This window comes from Thunnus maccoyii, chromosome 1, assembly GCF_910596095.1.
Source record: "Thunnus maccoyii chromosome 1, fThuMac1.1, whole genome shotgun sequence".
Classification (NCBI taxonomy): domain Eukaryota; kingdom Metazoa; phylum Chordata; class Actinopteri; order Scombriformes; family Scombridae; genus Thunnus; species Thunnus maccoyii.
Window position 1 is genome coordinate 31,792,279 of NC_056533.1, and position 17,607 is coordinate 31,809,885.

The following is a 17,607-nucleotide window of genomic DNA, read 5'->3' on the forward strand; positions in this document are numbered from 1 at the left end:
GTATTTTTACATAAAATTCAATGTAATTTAACATTCTAGACCATGAAGTAATTAAATAATCCTGTTAAAAAAAACCTAATATTTCATTATATTAATTTACAGATAACAGCCTTTATTTTATGATGAATATTTTTAATAAAAATAAATTACTGTGTTTTTATGGCATTTATACTTAATGTAGAAAAAAACAAACAAACTGTAAAATAATACAGCAAATTTCTGTGAAATACCTTTTTTTTTTTTTTTTACAGTGTAGGCTCCTTAGTAAGAAGAATTACCGGTAAATTACTTATGCTTAGACTTGATCACTTCATTGAAACGTTCACATGCGTCCTTTTCAGTAGCAGCAACACTGCTGTTACTGAGATACAGATACAGTCTAATATTTCCAACACCTTTCTCATTATAACAAGTATTTATTCTCATTATAACATGAAAGAATACTTGTTTTAACATGAATAAATATATCAATTAATATATAATATATAAATTATATCAAGTAAACTCAAAAACAAAACAAGAATAACTTTTCATTGTAGTTTCTCATTATGTTGAGAAACTGAGCACATTATGATTTCTGTAATGGTGGCAGCAATATGCTCCCATAGGAACTGGTCAATTTCAGGCATTTCTGCTTAGAAACTGACTGAACTGAAATTATCAAAATAGTTGACTGTAATAATAATAATAATAATAATAATAATAATGATTTCAGCTCCATTACAAACAAAAGCTGGACTGTGAGGACAATAAATCTGAACAGGGAGACAAACTGAGACACAGGTGTTAACAGTACTAAAGCAAAGTTTATTAGAATAAACAAAGAAAACATCACAAAGACAAAATAGCTATAAATCTATCATCTTCCTCATTTTGTTTCTCATACAGCGTGTTTACTCCAGACTTCAATAATAAACTTGAAAAGTGTAAATCACTCAGATTTAAACGGGGGGTTGTGTGGAGGATCTGCTAACTTTCAACTTGCCTGAAGCTGTCACAAATATTCCAAAGAAAGTTTTTGGTGAGGAAAATCTCGTGTTTTTCCTATTTATAGTCACACATTATTCCACACGGACGCAGTCACACATGCGCGCACGCACACACACACACACACACACACGCACACACACACACACACACACAGACCAATGTCTTTACTTTGGTCTTTATGTTGTCCAAACAGGATGCTACGCACTTCGCCTAGAGACTCTTGTCTAAATGAAGAGTGCTTCACTCAGCGTGCAGCGTCTTCAATGTCTCAACGGTTGACAAATCATTAAAGTCTGAAGGACGAACATGCACACACTGTTTATTTATAATTATTTACAAATCTGCAAAACCCAAACCGTTCCCTTCCAACGTCACTCTTCCTCCTCAGGACCTTCCTCTCTTGTCAGCAGGGCTAGTGGATCCTCGTCAGCTCCTCGACTATCTTAATGACCTCGTCCACTGTGGCTTCACGCTTCATGCCGCTGCCGTCATCGATCTGGAATCGAACAACACCAAACTGTGAGCCTCCGCTACTGAGACGAGCCTCCGAGCTGCCAGTTACATCACATTAACAAGTAAACAGGAGAAAGGAGACACTAAAGCGTTTTATTCTATCATATTTTTTTATTGTTTCATTTATTGTTTTGCTTTTTTGAGGCTGCTGTTTTGAGGTGAGATTATCTTATAAACTCCTGGGAATTTTTTATCTTCCCTGCAGAGATTATTGATTGTATCTTTTTCTATTTTTTTTTTTTGAAATGACTGCATTTTATCTGTGTTTAAAAAAAAAAAAAAAAAAATCACTTTTCTTCTTTATCTCAACATTAAATAAATGTTCCAGCCTAAAAACCAAACTATCATCTAGTTGGTTTTTCTCTTTTTCTGTTGAACACTTGACTTTTTTCAGTAGCATTTAGGGTTTAAATGAAGACTTTTCAGCAACGATTAATGACGCTAATGTGAAAACGTCAAACATCTGATGGCTCCAGATTCTCAAATGTGAGATTCTGCTGCTTTTCTTTGTTTTAACATTATGGTTTGATTAAATATCTTTGGGTTTCAGACTTTTTATTGGACAAAACAAGACTTTGATGACATCACGTCAGGCTCTAGAAAACTGTGATGGGCAATGTTTTCTGATGGTTTGTGGACCAAAAGATAAAAATCCTTTGATTAATTCATTTTTAAGAATAATCATTAATTGCAGCTCTACTTTTCAGACGTTAAAGGACAGATTCACAACTTTTGAAAAACTGGTCAAATCAAGTAGATATCTTTCAACATTACAGTCTTTTAGTGCCAAAGTCCCTCTTTTTGTTACTATACTTCCATCACAGCTCAAGAGGGAAACACAAAGAGGGAAACTGATGCTAAAAAGACTTAATATGACTAACTCAGACTTAGCTTCACATAAACTTTTAAATACATTTTTGCACTGAATGACTGTGTGGACACACTGTGGATTTTGTCCTCCATCACTTACATTGAAAGCACATTTTTTTCTTTTAACAGCCAGCATGAACAGAAGAAAAACCTCGACTGTTGGAAGGTGAGCAATTGATGCAGCAACATATTTTATTTTTTAAAGCAATGTTCTTGGCTTTATACGTATGTTTTCTGGTGAAGAAGTCATCCAAATATTTTGGACTTTCTTTATCATCTGGTCTTAGCCTTCATTTAAAGTGTGATATTTATTGCAATTACAGAAAAGCAAAACAAAATATGCTTGTTATTTGTTTATCTGCCAAAAGTGATTTTGCCACCTGTTCAGCCATGAAAGTGATTCCCAGTTCCCACTCAAGGAACAAAGGAGCAGCTAATAAAAATTCTTCAGCAGATGTTTCTGTTGGAACTGTTACTAAACTAACTTTTATATTTTATTTTAGATTTGTGACCATTACAAGACAACCTGGCAATGAGATACAGTAGCTGTTCACTATAGATGCACCGAAAAAGAAAGTCACATTTCATCGGGTTTGAACATACAGTGTGTGAGCGTGGACGAGCGTGAGCTCCTACCTGTAGAGTACTGACGACCTCCTGCATCTTGGCTCGGCCGAGATCCAGGAAGCTCTCGATCAGATCCCCGTCGATGAATCCCGTGGCCTGCTCCGTCTTTCTCTCCGTGTGGAAGGACCTCCAGGTGCGGCGGAGTCAAGGAAAAATCAATACAAGGCCGAGGATTACACTTACAGTAACACACGTTTTACCTCCGGCAGAGTCGACATATATTCAGTATGTGAAGGAACGCTGGGATTACTAATATTCAGAGGACCAGAGAGTCAGTCAAGAAGTACTGAGACTCGACCTGCAAGGAGCTGCAGCTAAACAACATCAGTGAGCGAAGCATGAAGGATTTTACCGACTGTTTCTGCAGAGTTCACTACGTTCGATTCAAGACTTTTTTGTTTTTTTGACCTTTTTAAATCTCTTTTTAAGACCTACTTTTTCTCAAAGGCATTTTAGTGACGCTTCCTTGCACTGATTGGGTCGTCTTTGTTTTTATTCTTTCAATTATGTATGTATCATATGCTTTTGTCATGGTAATAATGCCTGAAAACCAATTACGTAAACGAATTTATTGATATTTATGTCACTTTTTTCTCGTCAGCTATATACATCAGTAATTCCTGGTGATGTAATTATTCAAGTAACAGGACCTGGACCCTAATAAAGACCCTAGCCAATTACTAAATAATTAGCAATGTCAACTGACTATAGTTTTGGCTAAAACTGACACTTGCTAATTATGAGTTGATGAGCTTCCTCGCTGCTGTAGCTGCAATAACAGCAACGCTACTGGTCTGATGGTGCTGATTGAAACTCCAGATAAAAAGTTTGAGCTTCCTGCAGCACAATCAACTGTCGCACCATCTCAATTGTTGCTAACAGATGTCTTAGCTCTCGTGACAGCTGGCAACCGCAAGAAAAAAAAATAAAGCTGTGACTAATGTTGATGTCTACAGCAGGCAAAGAAAAATATTTAATTTACTTCTGTAAATGAAATTTAAGACTTTTTAACACCTTTGCAGGACTTTTTAAGACTTTTCAAGACCAACGGGAAATCATTTTAATAAAGGATTTTATAATATATCTGGGCTGTCAGTGTAGTCACTCAATCTCATGACATTCTCAGTTTAACATGTGTGTTTTTACACAAAATAGCCGTTAAAATGATGCAGAATCAGCAACAAGCTTCAATAAAAACATATTTTTTTCATTTGCATGATAAGCATCTACTAAATCATATCAAGATAATACGGCACAGCAGCCATATACATACAATTTCATGCATAAGACGTCTATTACACTCCTCTGAAAGCTGATTTCAGTACTTTTTTCACTTTTACTCTCTGGCTTTCGCCGCCTACGACAAAACCGAACCTGTCATCGCGGCTCGTCCCTGCCGTTGTGACAGATGGTGAGAGAATGTATGAATATAAGAAGGATATAAGTTGTGTTCGATCTTGCCCACGCTCTTGATGACCTTGTTGAGGCGGTTCTGCAGGTCCAGGAGGAGGCTGTACCAGCCCTCGGACAGGGAGGTCACCAGGCCTAACGCACACACACACACACAAAAACACGCATGTCAGTCATGCAAACATTTTTTAAAAAGAATAATTTAAAGACAGATTTTTTGCCACAGTGTAGCCCGTGAATCACATGGTAAATACCTTTCATCCACACAGAAGAAGTTTTTCATAAAAAGAAGTGAAAAAACGCTTTATGATAAATAAGTTAAAAGATCATTACCGTGACGATATCCTCCTAATGCAAGTTTAATGCTCGTATGCAAAGACTACTGTATGTCGGGAGTAAAGTAGCATAACATCAATACTTCAATAATTCAAGAGCTGTCCAGAATGTTTCATTGTGAGAGCGATTTCCTGCTGAATCTCACAGTGACAGTCGCAGGGCTTTGAGGGAGTAGCAGGCTTTCCTCCCCGTGCGAGTTCTGTGACAGCGAGTGTATTATTCTGATACCCGGGGGAAAATGATCTGCATTGAAATTGACAGACCAAAAAAAAACAAAAAAAAAAAAAAACAGGCAAACATGTGAACAAAGAGTTATATTGATTTGTCATGCGGAGTGTGTTTTCCCGCCGCATACAGAGTTGTGAAAGTGTTAGAGCATCAAAACAAACTTCCAGGAGTCGTTTGGAGGACGGTAGACAGTGTAAACTAAGCATTTATCTCGCTATCGACTGATCTGCTGATTATTTTCCCATTTCACAGATTTAATCTACGTAGTAGAGTGGAGAAATATGCCTGTCACAAATAAATTAACGTTCGAATAACTTGTTTTTGTCTGACCTACAGTCTAAAACCCCGGAGAGATGAAACGCAGAGAGAAGATCCTCACGTTTGAGAGGCTGGAACAAACAAAAGTTTGGTGTTTCTAATGATTTTTCTTGAGGGAGGTGATTAGCACCTCACTACAACCCTTTGGTGTGTTACTTTTCCTTTATACTGATTGATATTCTGTCTGTGCACCATTCTTTTTTAGCCAAAAACTGCTATAACTGTCACAAAAAAAAGCCATAACTGACCACATGATGTCCGTTTCTCTCCATCATCAGTTGGAACTACCAGGTGTTTAATTAGTTTTCTGTATAAATATGCAAACAATAGGTCTAATATCCAATCAGAGGCTTCATCAGGATGGATTAAAGACTATTATAAAATATAAGACCAAGTAAAAAGTCTTAAGGACAAAATGTACCAGCCTTGAGTTTAGATAAAGTAATTTGACATTTGATGACATTTTCTCCGACACCGTTTACTCACCTGTAATATCAGTGCAATCTTTCTGTCAAACAATTTCTGGATTTTCAAAAACAAAACCAAAACAAGTTTATTACAGTTTGCCCCCCCCTCCTCCTCCTCCTCCTCCTCCTCGGTTGTTTGGGTAGAATAATCATTTTGGTCTGCAGCCTCTCTTCCCCAGAAACATCTACTATATCAAACCATCTCTGGAGGAGCGATAACACCAGCAGGGGAATTTTTCTTCATTACATACGGCAGCCCGCTTTTGGTTTACAGGTTATTGCGGTAAGAGTTTTGACTGGAATCCACAATGGCGGCTCTTATTTTCTGTTAAACTTTCCTCGGAGAAGTTTTAAAAAGGATCGCGAGGAGGTGTTGAGGTGAAATAATATGCTGTGTGCCGGCGTTATCGGAGCACATGGGGTAAATTACTGCCGTGTCCAAATGATGTGCGCTCCCTGTTTTTCATCTCTCCCGTCATTACTGCCGGGCTGAAAATGACTGGTTTAAATCTGAGTAATGAGGTGTAAAACTATGATTTCTCTCCCATTCTTCTGCCTATCTGAAAGGGAAACATTAGTTCTGAATAAATGATTTTGACAGAAGTTTGTGAACTCCCTAATTGGTCCGAGGTCTCCTTCCTGCAGTCAGCTGATTATCGGATGTACTGGAAATGAGACATGTCTGCACAATCCAACGGTCTTTAAACTGGCAACTGGTGGTTCACTTAATAATTGTTTCTCAGTAAACAAGTAAACAAGGCTGCAACTAACGATTATTTTCATGATCGATTAAACTGTTGATTATTTTCTTGATTAAATTGATAGTTGTTTGGTCCATAAAATGTCAGAAAATGGTGAAAAATGTTGATCACTGTTCCCCACAGTCTAAGGTGACGTCCTCATAAGTCTTATTTTGTCCACAACTCAAAAGATATGCAGTTTACTGACATAGAAGACTATTAATTATCAATTAATCGTTGCAGCTTTAGTGAAAACTGTTTGACTGGGAATGCTCGAATGGATTTTCTGCTGTTGTTGTGGCTATTTTCTACCAGAGGCAAAAAAAAAAAATAAAACTGTTGACAGTGAGGTCTGCGGGTTGTTCAGAGCGACGGGGACACTGTTTCTGGAAAGACATGCTGCTGTTAAGCTTTCATAAAATGTAATTTTCGGTGCTGTGAGAAACTCAAACCAAATTCTGTTCACCTTCATTGAATCAAAGCAGTGGCAGAAGTCACAGCAGTGGCTAGCTCAAAAAAATAAATAAATCCACAGCCGGTCTGTATGGCTGGATATGTTTTCCCATGCACCCTCTAAAAAAAAAAAACCCATTTCAAAACAGCAGTGTTTTTTTGTTGTTTATTTACCTACAAACTTTTATTTAAAAGTGGACAAAAAGCAGTATGATTTTGCCAACAGCAGCATCTATTTGTGTGTGTGAATGCTTGTGTGCAGCTGTCCGTGCGCTTACCAATCATGCCGTTAACGGTGCCGAAGAGCACGGAGCCCTGGGTGGGCGTGGAGCTCTCGCCCAGGTTCTGCAGGACCAGTGAGCCGTGGCAGAAGACGTTGACAAACTCCCCGAGGTGGAAGACCCCCACCTCCTGCAGATGCTGCCGCTCCTCGTCCGTGGTGGCCGCACTGACCGCGGGGAGGGACGATGGGACGGAGAAAGAACATTAAGAGGTAGAGAAGTGGAGAAAGGGAGCGAATGGAAAGAGGAGAGAGCAAATGAAAGACAAAGAGGTAATAAGTTGTTTGGCGTGTGATTGATCGATTAAGCGAAAGAAGAAAAAAAAAAGAGGGGGCAGAGATTTCAGAGGCGTCGGGAAAGGTCAGAGAATGATAGAGATGTAATGGATGAAAGGGGTGAGGAACAGTGGATGGAGCAACAGGAAGAGAGATGTGATACAAAAATAAAGGTCAAAAGCATTGAGTGGTCTGAGCTGATGTATTAGGTTGATAACAAGGGGTGGCATAAATGAAACATGCTCACTTTCAGACCACATCTTTCTTCCTTTTTCTTGAAATCAACAGTTGTCAAATGCAGCCGAGTGGCTAAAAGCTCAGTGACATAGTGGTTGAATGACTCATAATTTCCAATAAAAAAATATGCAAGGACAATGTGCTGTTGCACTGTGCTGACATCACTCTCTAAAAAGTTGATTTCAATGGATAAATATTGGAGAAACTTTCTGTTAGTTTGACTATAGATGAGCAGCTCAGGGGAGCATAATGAAAGTGTGCAAAAAAAAAAAAAACATCTCAGTGCACCGTTAAAATAGTAAGCTTGAATTTAACATCGTATTCATCCGTTGTATTCATGGTTTGCACGAGTAGAAGGAAAGCGGCGGTGCAGCTTCTCACCTGTCTTTCTGGCAGACAAACAGGTTGAAGGCATTTTCCGCCCCGAGGAAGTTGTCATCATCCAGGATTTCCACAGCGCTCATCCAATTAGGATTGAAGTCACGCGCGATCTGACCGAAAAACACATGGGATACTTTTGTTCAGACAGTAAACAATACAAGAGAAGTTGATCCGAAAACCAGGGCGGTCCTTATCTCTGAGTAAATACTGCATTATCTATGAGCAAAGAAGTGCTGAGTCCAAACAAGTGTAGAAATCCAAACACAGTCGATATATGTCTGAACAAGTACAAGGGCGGCAGACTTTCTGAATGCCCTTGAAGGCGCTCTCTCTCTCACACACACACACACACAGAGCAAGGCAGAAAAACCAAAAATCGCCTAACAGCATCCGTGCAGGATAACTTCACCACAGGTGCTGCGATCAGAGCCTGTGATGTAAACTCAGCCAAGGAAAATATTGTAGAGAAAGAAACATCACTCTGTGTTATTATGATCTTTGAAAAGACAGAGTGGACTCTAATGATCTCGCTAACTACCTCATATAATTTTAAGAGAAGAAGGTCGTAGACTAAATGCCTGATAGTTATCAGAATCTGCCAGTTAAAGGAATATTTTAACTCCAAATGCCAAATATGCTTATTTGCTCTCTTGCCAAGTGTCAGATGAGAATATTGATACCGCTCTCATGTCTAAGGGTGCTATCAATCTTCTCATCTAACTCTTGGCAAAAAAAAAAAAAAAAAGCCAATAAAGTACTTCCCCCAAAAATGTTGATGTATTCTTTTTAAACTTTTAGATATTTCTTATCATATAAATAATGAATTATTTTAAATAAATGATGACGTTCAAATAAACTGACTTTTTGGTTTCTCCTGCTAAATGATCCAAAGCTGAGAAGGCTGAACAGACCTTAAAGGGGAACATATCACGCACATTTCCAGGGTTATACTTTTTTATCTTGAGGCTCTGCTGGAATATCTTTGAATGATTTACAGTTTAAAAAAAATCCTTATTTATCTTATATTGGCTCTTAATGCAGCCCTTCAGTTCAGCCGATGTCTGAAACAGGCCGTTTAAGCTGCTGTCCCTTTAAGGAGTCTGCTCTGTTCTGATTGGTTAGCTTGGAAGGCTACATAAACAAACAGTAGAAGGATTTCACTTCTTTTTCTCGTTTCTCTCATCGTCTCGAGTACATCCGTACATGTTCCAGCCCGAATCTGATCCGAAACATGCAAGCGGACGATGCGAACAACAGATGGAACAACCTCAGCAACAAAGACTACAGAACTGACGGCTGTTTGTGGACATATGCCAACAATCTGACGTCCTCATGTGGAGGAAATAGAAGTAAATTTGCAAAATAAAGTGTTCACAGTGTGGGCTTTTGACTTTCAGGGACCATTTTTACATATGTTTGGAACTTTGACCATGTTTAACAAACACATCCGACATCATAACAGTATAAAAACGGCAGAAAATCACAAAGAAACGTAATATAAAGAAAGAATACCTTATGTTCTACTTCTAAATAAATAATAGTCCTCTGGCATCTCTCTCATTTATTACACTGAGCGCAGCAGCACAGTGTGCGCTCGCTGGTGTGCGTGACTTGTTGTCAGATCTCTTCATCTTTCTATCTCTAATCAATTTGAGCACTCCGCTCATCGAAGGGCTGGGAGGTATATGTAGACTACAATGCTTTATGCAACAAAGAGAGGTTAAAACGTGCCGGTGTGGACTAACAGCCACAGTCATAATATTTGTTTGATGTGTGATCAAATCAGAACAGGTAAGAAATAAAAGCTATTTGCAAAAAAAAACCAGCTGGTTTAGCTTGAAGTGAAAACCCTGATTTTTCTTTTCTCAAACCATTTTTTCGGAAAAAAAACAACCACAAACATTCCACTACTTGTTTGCCCTTAAGAGCTCTCGTTGTGTGTGTTTTTTTTCTGAATTCTCTCCTTTTTTCCACATCTTACCTCTTCAAAGTTGCCCTCCATGGGTTTGTACGCCAGCAGCAAGACGGATCTCATCAGGTCTCCCACCAGGATGAAATCTCCTTTGGTCTTCAGGTAAAGGGCCATGATGTTGTTGTAGTGGTTGCACTCAGTCCTCAGCTCCTTCTCGGCCGTCCATTCATACAGACGGACCTTAAAACAAACAAATCGAGGTGAGTAATCGTTTGTTAACGAACGAGCTGCCAAAGTAGAGGATCGACAATTAGGTCCGGTGGTATTAGATAAACTGGCTGACATTTCAGTTCCAGGTTGCTATTACTTAAGATGTGATGTGCCTCGGTGAGCATGAGGTTGAAGTGCTGATTAACAGTCTTGAGTTATCGGCTGCCACATTACATGAACAGTTAACGGCTAATTACACTCGCCGGTTCACGCGGTCTGCACCTTTCAATAGTTTAAAAAAAAAAATGGATTTAGGGTGAGTAAGTAACAGAAGATTGGAGGAGTGTCCACAGATCTAAGTGCTATTTACTGAATGTCAGAGCGGACTCAAGAACATCACCACAAAGATCCTGTGACACCAAGAAACCGGGTGGTACCGGATTTCAGTTCAGAGCTCAGGAATGCTGCAGTAACGGCCTGTACAAATGTGTTTTGTAGTACAATTGTATTTGAAAGTTTGTGAACCCTCAAGAATTTGCTCTATTTCTGCATAAATACGACCTAAAACATAGATTTTAGTCCTAAAACTAAACAATCAATGAAACAAATGAGACAAAAACCTCTCACTTGATCATTTATTTGTTGAGGAAAATGTTACATATGTGTGTGTAGCAAAAGTATGCGAACCTCCAGGATTTTCATCTCATTTGAAGGGGAGAAAGTCGAGTGTTTGAGTCAGCGGGATGACAATCAGGTGTAAATCTGGGCCCTGCCTCTGTGAAACATGGTGGTGGTAGTATCATGGTTCGGGCTGCTTTGCTGCCTCTGGACCACGACGGCTTGTAATCATTGATGGAGCTAAGAATTCTGAGTCGTACCGGCAAATTGTACAAGAAAATGTCAAGCTATCCGTCCATGAACGGCAGCTCAACAGAAAGTGGGTCATGCAGCAAGACAAAGACCCTAAAAACACACATGAGTCGTTCTACCAAAGAACGGTTAGAGCAGAGGAAAGTTAATGTTTTGGAAAGGCCGAGTCAAAGTTCTGATCTTAATCCTACAGAAACGCTGTGGAAAGGCGTCCCTGAGCTGAGACTGTAAAGAGGAAAGAGTTCACAAACTTTCAAGCACCACTGTATGTAGGAGAGATAAAAAACAAACAAAAAAACTCCACTTCTACTTGTCATGTCTTGTAAAACAAAGATGTGAACTGGTGAGGTTGTACTTGTTCAGTTGCCCGAGGAAAGACTGACCGAAAACATCTTTAACTGGGATCGAGCAGACAGTTATCCTCGGTCGAGAGAGGTCGCTGCAATGTTTCCTCTCTCTGATTGAAATGTTATTTTCATGGATAAGTTGCAGTGTTATAGAAATATAGTCAAACAAACATTATTAAAGATCTATAAGGAACAATAGGAGGCGAAGCTTAAAATTACATTACATTACATTGAAATCAAAGAAGATTACTACATACTGTATCTAACATTACATTTACAGAGAAGGCTCAGTGAAGAAGTGGTGCTAACAGGTCTGTGTTTTTTAATTTTGTATTGCATTGCCCTTTGTACAGCGACTTGAGGAATGATTTGTTTGAAAAGATCCGATCGAAGAGTCCTGATCCTGTTTTGGTTTTCTGAAGCTGATGTATTGATTTGGCTTTTTAACGTTTGGCAAGATTTATAGAAAATGCAGCTAAGACAGAGAACACTGTATCCATCATACTGTATCTGTCATGTAAACTAAAATGTTCTCTTGAATATGTGGATATGTACATTATGATTTGTCATGTGACCACCCTGGTTATCGTCTAGTTTTTTAACAGTTCGATTCCATTAAACACGTCAGTCTACCTCTGCCAGTGACCTGCATCTTATTTATTTAAGTCTTTTCTTTTTTTAAATTGTACTGTTTTGATCGCCCTGCGGGACAAAAAACAAACAAAACAGATACCTATTGATTTTGTGGAGGCTCAGACTGAGAGTGTTTTCAATGCTGATGTATGAGTCTGTTTTCAGCACATGCTGATATTGAAAAGGCAGATCATTTTAAATAACTGAAAAAACTCAATACATTTGGCCATTCTTATAGCCGACACAGTGTTCAATTTATATTTATCAAATCAACAAGAAGCATTTTAATTCAAGCATTTCTGAACATCACAAATGTGTTTTTGTCACTTTATTACATTTTTTTGTCTTTCTCATATAAAAATGACGACTAAATCTGACCTTTGGGAATCAGAGCGGAGTGAATATTGATGACTGATGCTCTTTGGTTGTTGTCAGTGGATACAATGCAGCACAGCCAGTGTAGCCACGTTAATGGGTCTGTGATGTCTAATAGATTACAGCAACCATGGGTAGAAATAATGTTTTTTGCCAGTTTATGTAAAACTTTTTTGTGTACTTCTATGCCAGTTAGGAATTTCCTACATTAAAAAAAAAAAAACTTTTCACATGCCCCAGATATGTAATAATTATAGCAAAAATATGAAGTTTGAGAGAGTAAAGATGATAGAATAGCTAACCATTTTCCAGGAAAATGTTAAAGTAAAGAGAACAATCCACCAGTGCAATGTGTCCAAATGATGGAATTATTAATCACTATTATAAATCAATTATAAAAAGTAATTTAGGAGGGTGTTTCACTGATTCTGTTGCAATGTTGAACTATATCTAGGACAACATTCCTAGAGAAACTGAGGTGATGGATTTCTCCTTGACGACTGATAACGCTGATACATCACAGTGAGTTTAGAAGGAAACATTTCTTCTTTGATTCAGAGGAGCTGACACCAAAAACAATTACCAAAGTTAAACATCTAAATATTTGAAATGCAAGCTTAAGTCATCAACCCGCCATATCTGAAACAGTAGCGAACTGATACGGCGTGAAATTGTTCCTTTAAAAAGATATGTACAATGCAGATAATGTTAAAGAACTCATGTGGGTCGTCGTAGGAAACGAGGCCTTCTGTGTGATGAGAAATCTGCAACCCATGACTATTTGATTCTCGATATCTTTAAGATGAGGCTGCCTTTTCAAGCTTTTAATCCTTTTAATCTATCTATAGCTCAGTGTGGATAAGCGTGGCATTACAGGGCAGTGAGGGGGGTGGAGGGGGGGGCAGAATGTTTCTTTCACACTGTGTGTCAAGGATTTCACAGAGCAATCCATACGGGATAAGTCTATTTAGAAATTGGACTTTAAAATGACTGAGGAGGCACTTTTCACCCTGAGCAGATTAAATGCTTCTTAAATCATGAAAGACAAAAAAAAAAAAGTCAAAACACACAACTACAGAGGTTGACTCCCTGGTGAAAAGGAGGGGGAAAAAAAGTCTAAAAAGTGAGAACAGAAAATAATGAATGTCAGATTGTGTCAAAAGGTCTGACTGTGACTCGATACTTCAATCTAAAGGTGGCATTAAATGCTCCGACAGATTAGATATCTTCAAAAATCAGAGATACCTAAACCCCCAGACTGCAGACACGGCCGCAAGGAAACGATATGATTCTGCAAAAAAAAAGCTAAATAATAATTATATAAGTTTATTGGCTATTTGAAAATAAAACCCTTGACCTTGGTGCAGTCTGTGCTTTTTCCCCTCATCGCTCCCCGTCGTGGCGGCTCCCCTCCCCAACAGCAACGTATTGATTGTAATTAAAGTAGGTAATCAGGAAGCAAATAACCGGTCCGGACGTTTCAGCATTCAGCAAAACATGAAATGTGTGTGAGGTCGTTATCAAAGTGTTGCTAAGAGCCTGTCTGTGTTTTTAATTAAGTAACCGTGAGAAAAATATCCAGTTTTAGTTTCTGTTAAGCATCGTTATGTTTCCCTCTCTCTCCTGCACTCTCTATCCAGAAATCTTCAAAGTTACTCAGCCCTACTGAATACATGAAGCATTAACTTATTCTCAACAAGACTGATCACTTTCCAATAATTGATCAAACTCTCAAGGACTAAGAGAAATTATTGTTAGAGCTGCAAAAATCTGTTGAATAATCGACTGACAGAAAATTAATCGGCAATAATTATTTTAATTATATGTATTTTTTTGGCAAAAATGCCAAACATTAGTTGGTTTCAGCTTCTCAAATATGGTCGTTTAATGATTTTCTTTGCCAAACATGATATTAAACTGAATATCTTTGAGTTTTTGACTGCGGGTCGAACAAAAAAAAGAGACACATGAAGATAATAATAATAGGAAGGAATAATAATAATAATAACAACAGGTATTTTTCACTATTTTCGGACATTTGACAGACAGACAAAATAATTGGCGGATTAATCAATAATGAAAACAATTGTAAGTTGCAGCCATAATGATTTTAATTGTACTAAACGACTCTTTTCTCTCATTTTGACAGCAGGTTTGAGGTAGAAATATAATCTGACACACTGACTTAGTTCCAAGTGTACCTCGGAGTCAATTCACCGTTCAAGCTGTACTTTTTTTTCTCTTAAAAACAGATTGTAGATGAACATACAATACCTGCGGTTCAGTGACGAAAACGTGGAGTGCTGTGTGTGTGTGTGTCTGAAAACGTCAACACTATCAAGCACCACTTACCGTGCTATTGATGCTGGCCAGCAGTTTGCCATTGAACTCCACCATCGAATAGACAGCTCCTTTCACCTCCTTCTCGGCTACAGTTTGCAGCTTGCCTGTAGCAAAGAGCACAATGTCTGTCAGCCTCTATTCAGCCGGCATTCAAAGTGTTACACGCTCAATATCAATCTATACTAGCATGTACGAGATCTTTGTGATGCAGAGGAGAGAGCGTGAAGCTCAACGACTTGTGAGAGAGATGTTGGGGGGAAAAGTTTTTAAAGAAAAGAGTAGGTGAGACATTCAGTACAGGAGGATATATGAAAGGCAGGCGATGCACCTTGAGAGTATGAAAGGGAATGAGGAGGAATCAGTGGTGGTGAGAAAAAGAGAGAGAGAGAAGAAAGTCTGATAAGAAAAGATAAGAAAATGATTAAGTGAGGAGGGAAACAAGAGCAAGGTAGGACAAAGTGTCCGTGAGTGGAGAACTAGGACGGAGCAGAGGGAGGAGAAGATGAAAAAAAACAGGATGAAGGATAAAGAGAGCAAAAGCAAAATGAGCTGGATGAAAGAACAAACAGGGTTGAGGTTGATAGTGCGCTTGGGTTTCTTTGTGTTTGCAGAAGAGAGAGAGAGAGAGAGACAGCTTATGAAAACGCTTTGGTACTGACCGTCGGTGTAGTGGAAGACAATAATGCGTCCCTGCTTGGGCTCGGCCTCCTCCGGGTACACCATGGCAGTGCCGACGATGAAGTACACTGATGGGTCTTTTCCCAGACGACACGACACCATGCTGAGGGCGTACTCGCTGGGGAGGAACTGATGGGCATGGAGGACTGGTAGAGATACAAAGCACAGATAAGAAACTGAGTGTGAGAGCTGCGAGATACACCTCTCTGTGAAGAGGATTTTACATTTATCTGTTGTTTTATCACGACTGTCCAGTTAAAAGATGATTCAGCTTCATTACAACTTGAGTCTTATTCTCTGGGAAGACAGCAACATCACTATGACCAAGAAATATGAAGGATTAGAGTCTCAGACAGGTGAGCAAACCGTTTAGCCAGATTATCTATCGGTTTATTTAGTGGCGACAAGATTTAGAGTCACAGTGATGCTTTGAGCTAAATGCTAACATGCTCGCAATTACAATATTGACATGCTGATGTTAAGCAGGTCAGATGTTCATCACGTTTACCATCTTAGTTTAGCGTCTCAGCTAATTGCACTTGCTAATTAGCACTAAACACAGAGGACAGCTGAGGCTGATGGGAATGTCATTAGTATTTAGTCAAAACTAAAGTATTGGAGTATTGACGTTACAGGATAATCCAGGGCATCTGCAAAGCTATTACAATTCATTTTAGGGAGGGATACATGCATATCTGTGTCAAATTTCCAGGTAATCCATCCAATAGTTGTCAGGATATATTGTCAAAGCCACAATGTCATGGTAGCACTAGAGAAAACTCAGGGATGTCTGTGCCAGATTTCACGGCCGTCCGTCCGATAGTTGTTGAGGTATTTAAGCGGCAGACCGACCGACGTCGCCATCCACAGAGCTGTGCTGCTAGCGTGGCTAAAAACCAAAGTGAGCCCACCAGAAATGTCATTAATAACCCCTCGTTGCCCTGGAAAACCTGAGCATGCACGACTCTGACATGTGCAGTGTGTCAGAAGTGAACCAGGATCTCTGTAAACTGTGATGGATGTTGAAAACGGACAGTTTGGGTAATAATATCACCGTTTGTCTTCTTTTCTCAATAAGTCTGGCCAACCTGCGGGTTTGTTTACTGGCCAAGACTATGAGGGTTATATCATAAACTGTAATCCTACATGCACCACATCTATATTACATCAGGGGTTTTTTGCATTTTGCCTGATTAGATCTCTTGACAGGAGTGTACAGTTTCATTATTTATCTATTTAGCTACTTTAATCTCCTGTTAAAGCACCTGTAAAGGGAGGATACCTTTCACCTTTACGCTCTTAATTCACATTGAGCAGTCAGGCTTGACATAGGCGTCATGGATGGACTTTAACTGCTTAACTCAGCTGGAATAGGTAGCCAGCAGCAGTGGATCACATGCTCCATAATAACCATAAATATGCAAAAATCATGCATCCAATAAAACCTATTTGACACGGCTAATATCAATAATGCAGCAGCTGAAAAATGTAGCGTGTGACTTAAACAGCGGCGGCCATGTTTAGCAGACCTTTGAAACGACTGCGGATTCGAGTGGTGTAGCAATAACCGAGTAACTGATTACACTATGAATACAAGTTTCCTTGGGGTACATATTCATAGTACACATACCAGACACTTTACAACACTGCATAAGAATGTCTCCGTGTCTGATTGATGAAAATCTCACAACATCTAAATGAGCAGTTATCTGATCGCACACTGATAAATTGGATTCAGCTGTGGACACGACGTGCTGAAGCAGTCCCTTATTTACATATTATTAACATAGAAGATACTCTAATTTATGCGGGTGTGGTAACTTGTGGATCTTTTTTTTTTTTTTTTTTTTAAAGGAAGGCTGAGTGCAGAGAGTTATGCATTGCAAAATAGAAAGGAGCAGAAACCTGACATGAGCTCCGACATGGAAATGATTTACATGAAGCCCAACATGTTCAATCATTCATGTCTCCATAAAGAGCCTGCATGTGTTACTGTGTAAAGTAGTTAAGAAATGGCATATAAGAGTAAGACATGACATGTAAGTTAGGATGATGGCAAAGTTGGATCAGATAAATAAAAACTTTGTGGTGCATCCATTTGAACATCAGATAT

The 17,607-nt window shown here is 38.9% G+C and overlaps 1 protein-coding gene across 1 annotated transcript in view; it reads right to left on the minus strand.

The window, feature by feature from the left end:
- Positions 1–786: 786 nt before the first annotated feature.
- Positions 787–17,607, minus strand: part of ddb1 (damage-specific DNA binding protein 1) — a 48,746-nt gene continuing 31,925 nt past the window's right edge. The window contains exons 20-27 of the mRNA XM_042413611.1: positions 15,476–15,640; positions 14,826–14,920; positions 10,108–10,278; positions 8,127–8,236; positions 7,231–7,400; positions 4,443–4,545; positions 3,010–3,133; positions 787–1,486 (exon numbers count right to left, since the gene is read on the minus strand). Of these exons, the coding sequence (XP_042269545.1) occupies positions 1,403–1,486; positions 3,010–3,133; positions 4,443–4,545; positions 7,231–7,400; positions 8,127–8,236; positions 10,108–10,278; positions 14,826–14,920; positions 15,476–15,640 (1,022 nt within the window). The 3' untranslated portion in view covers positions 787–1,402. The remainder of the gene's footprint in view (positions 1,487–3,009; positions 3,134–4,442; positions 4,546–7,230; positions 7,401–8,126; positions 8,237–10,107; positions 10,279–14,825; positions 14,921–15,475; positions 15,641–17,607) is intronic.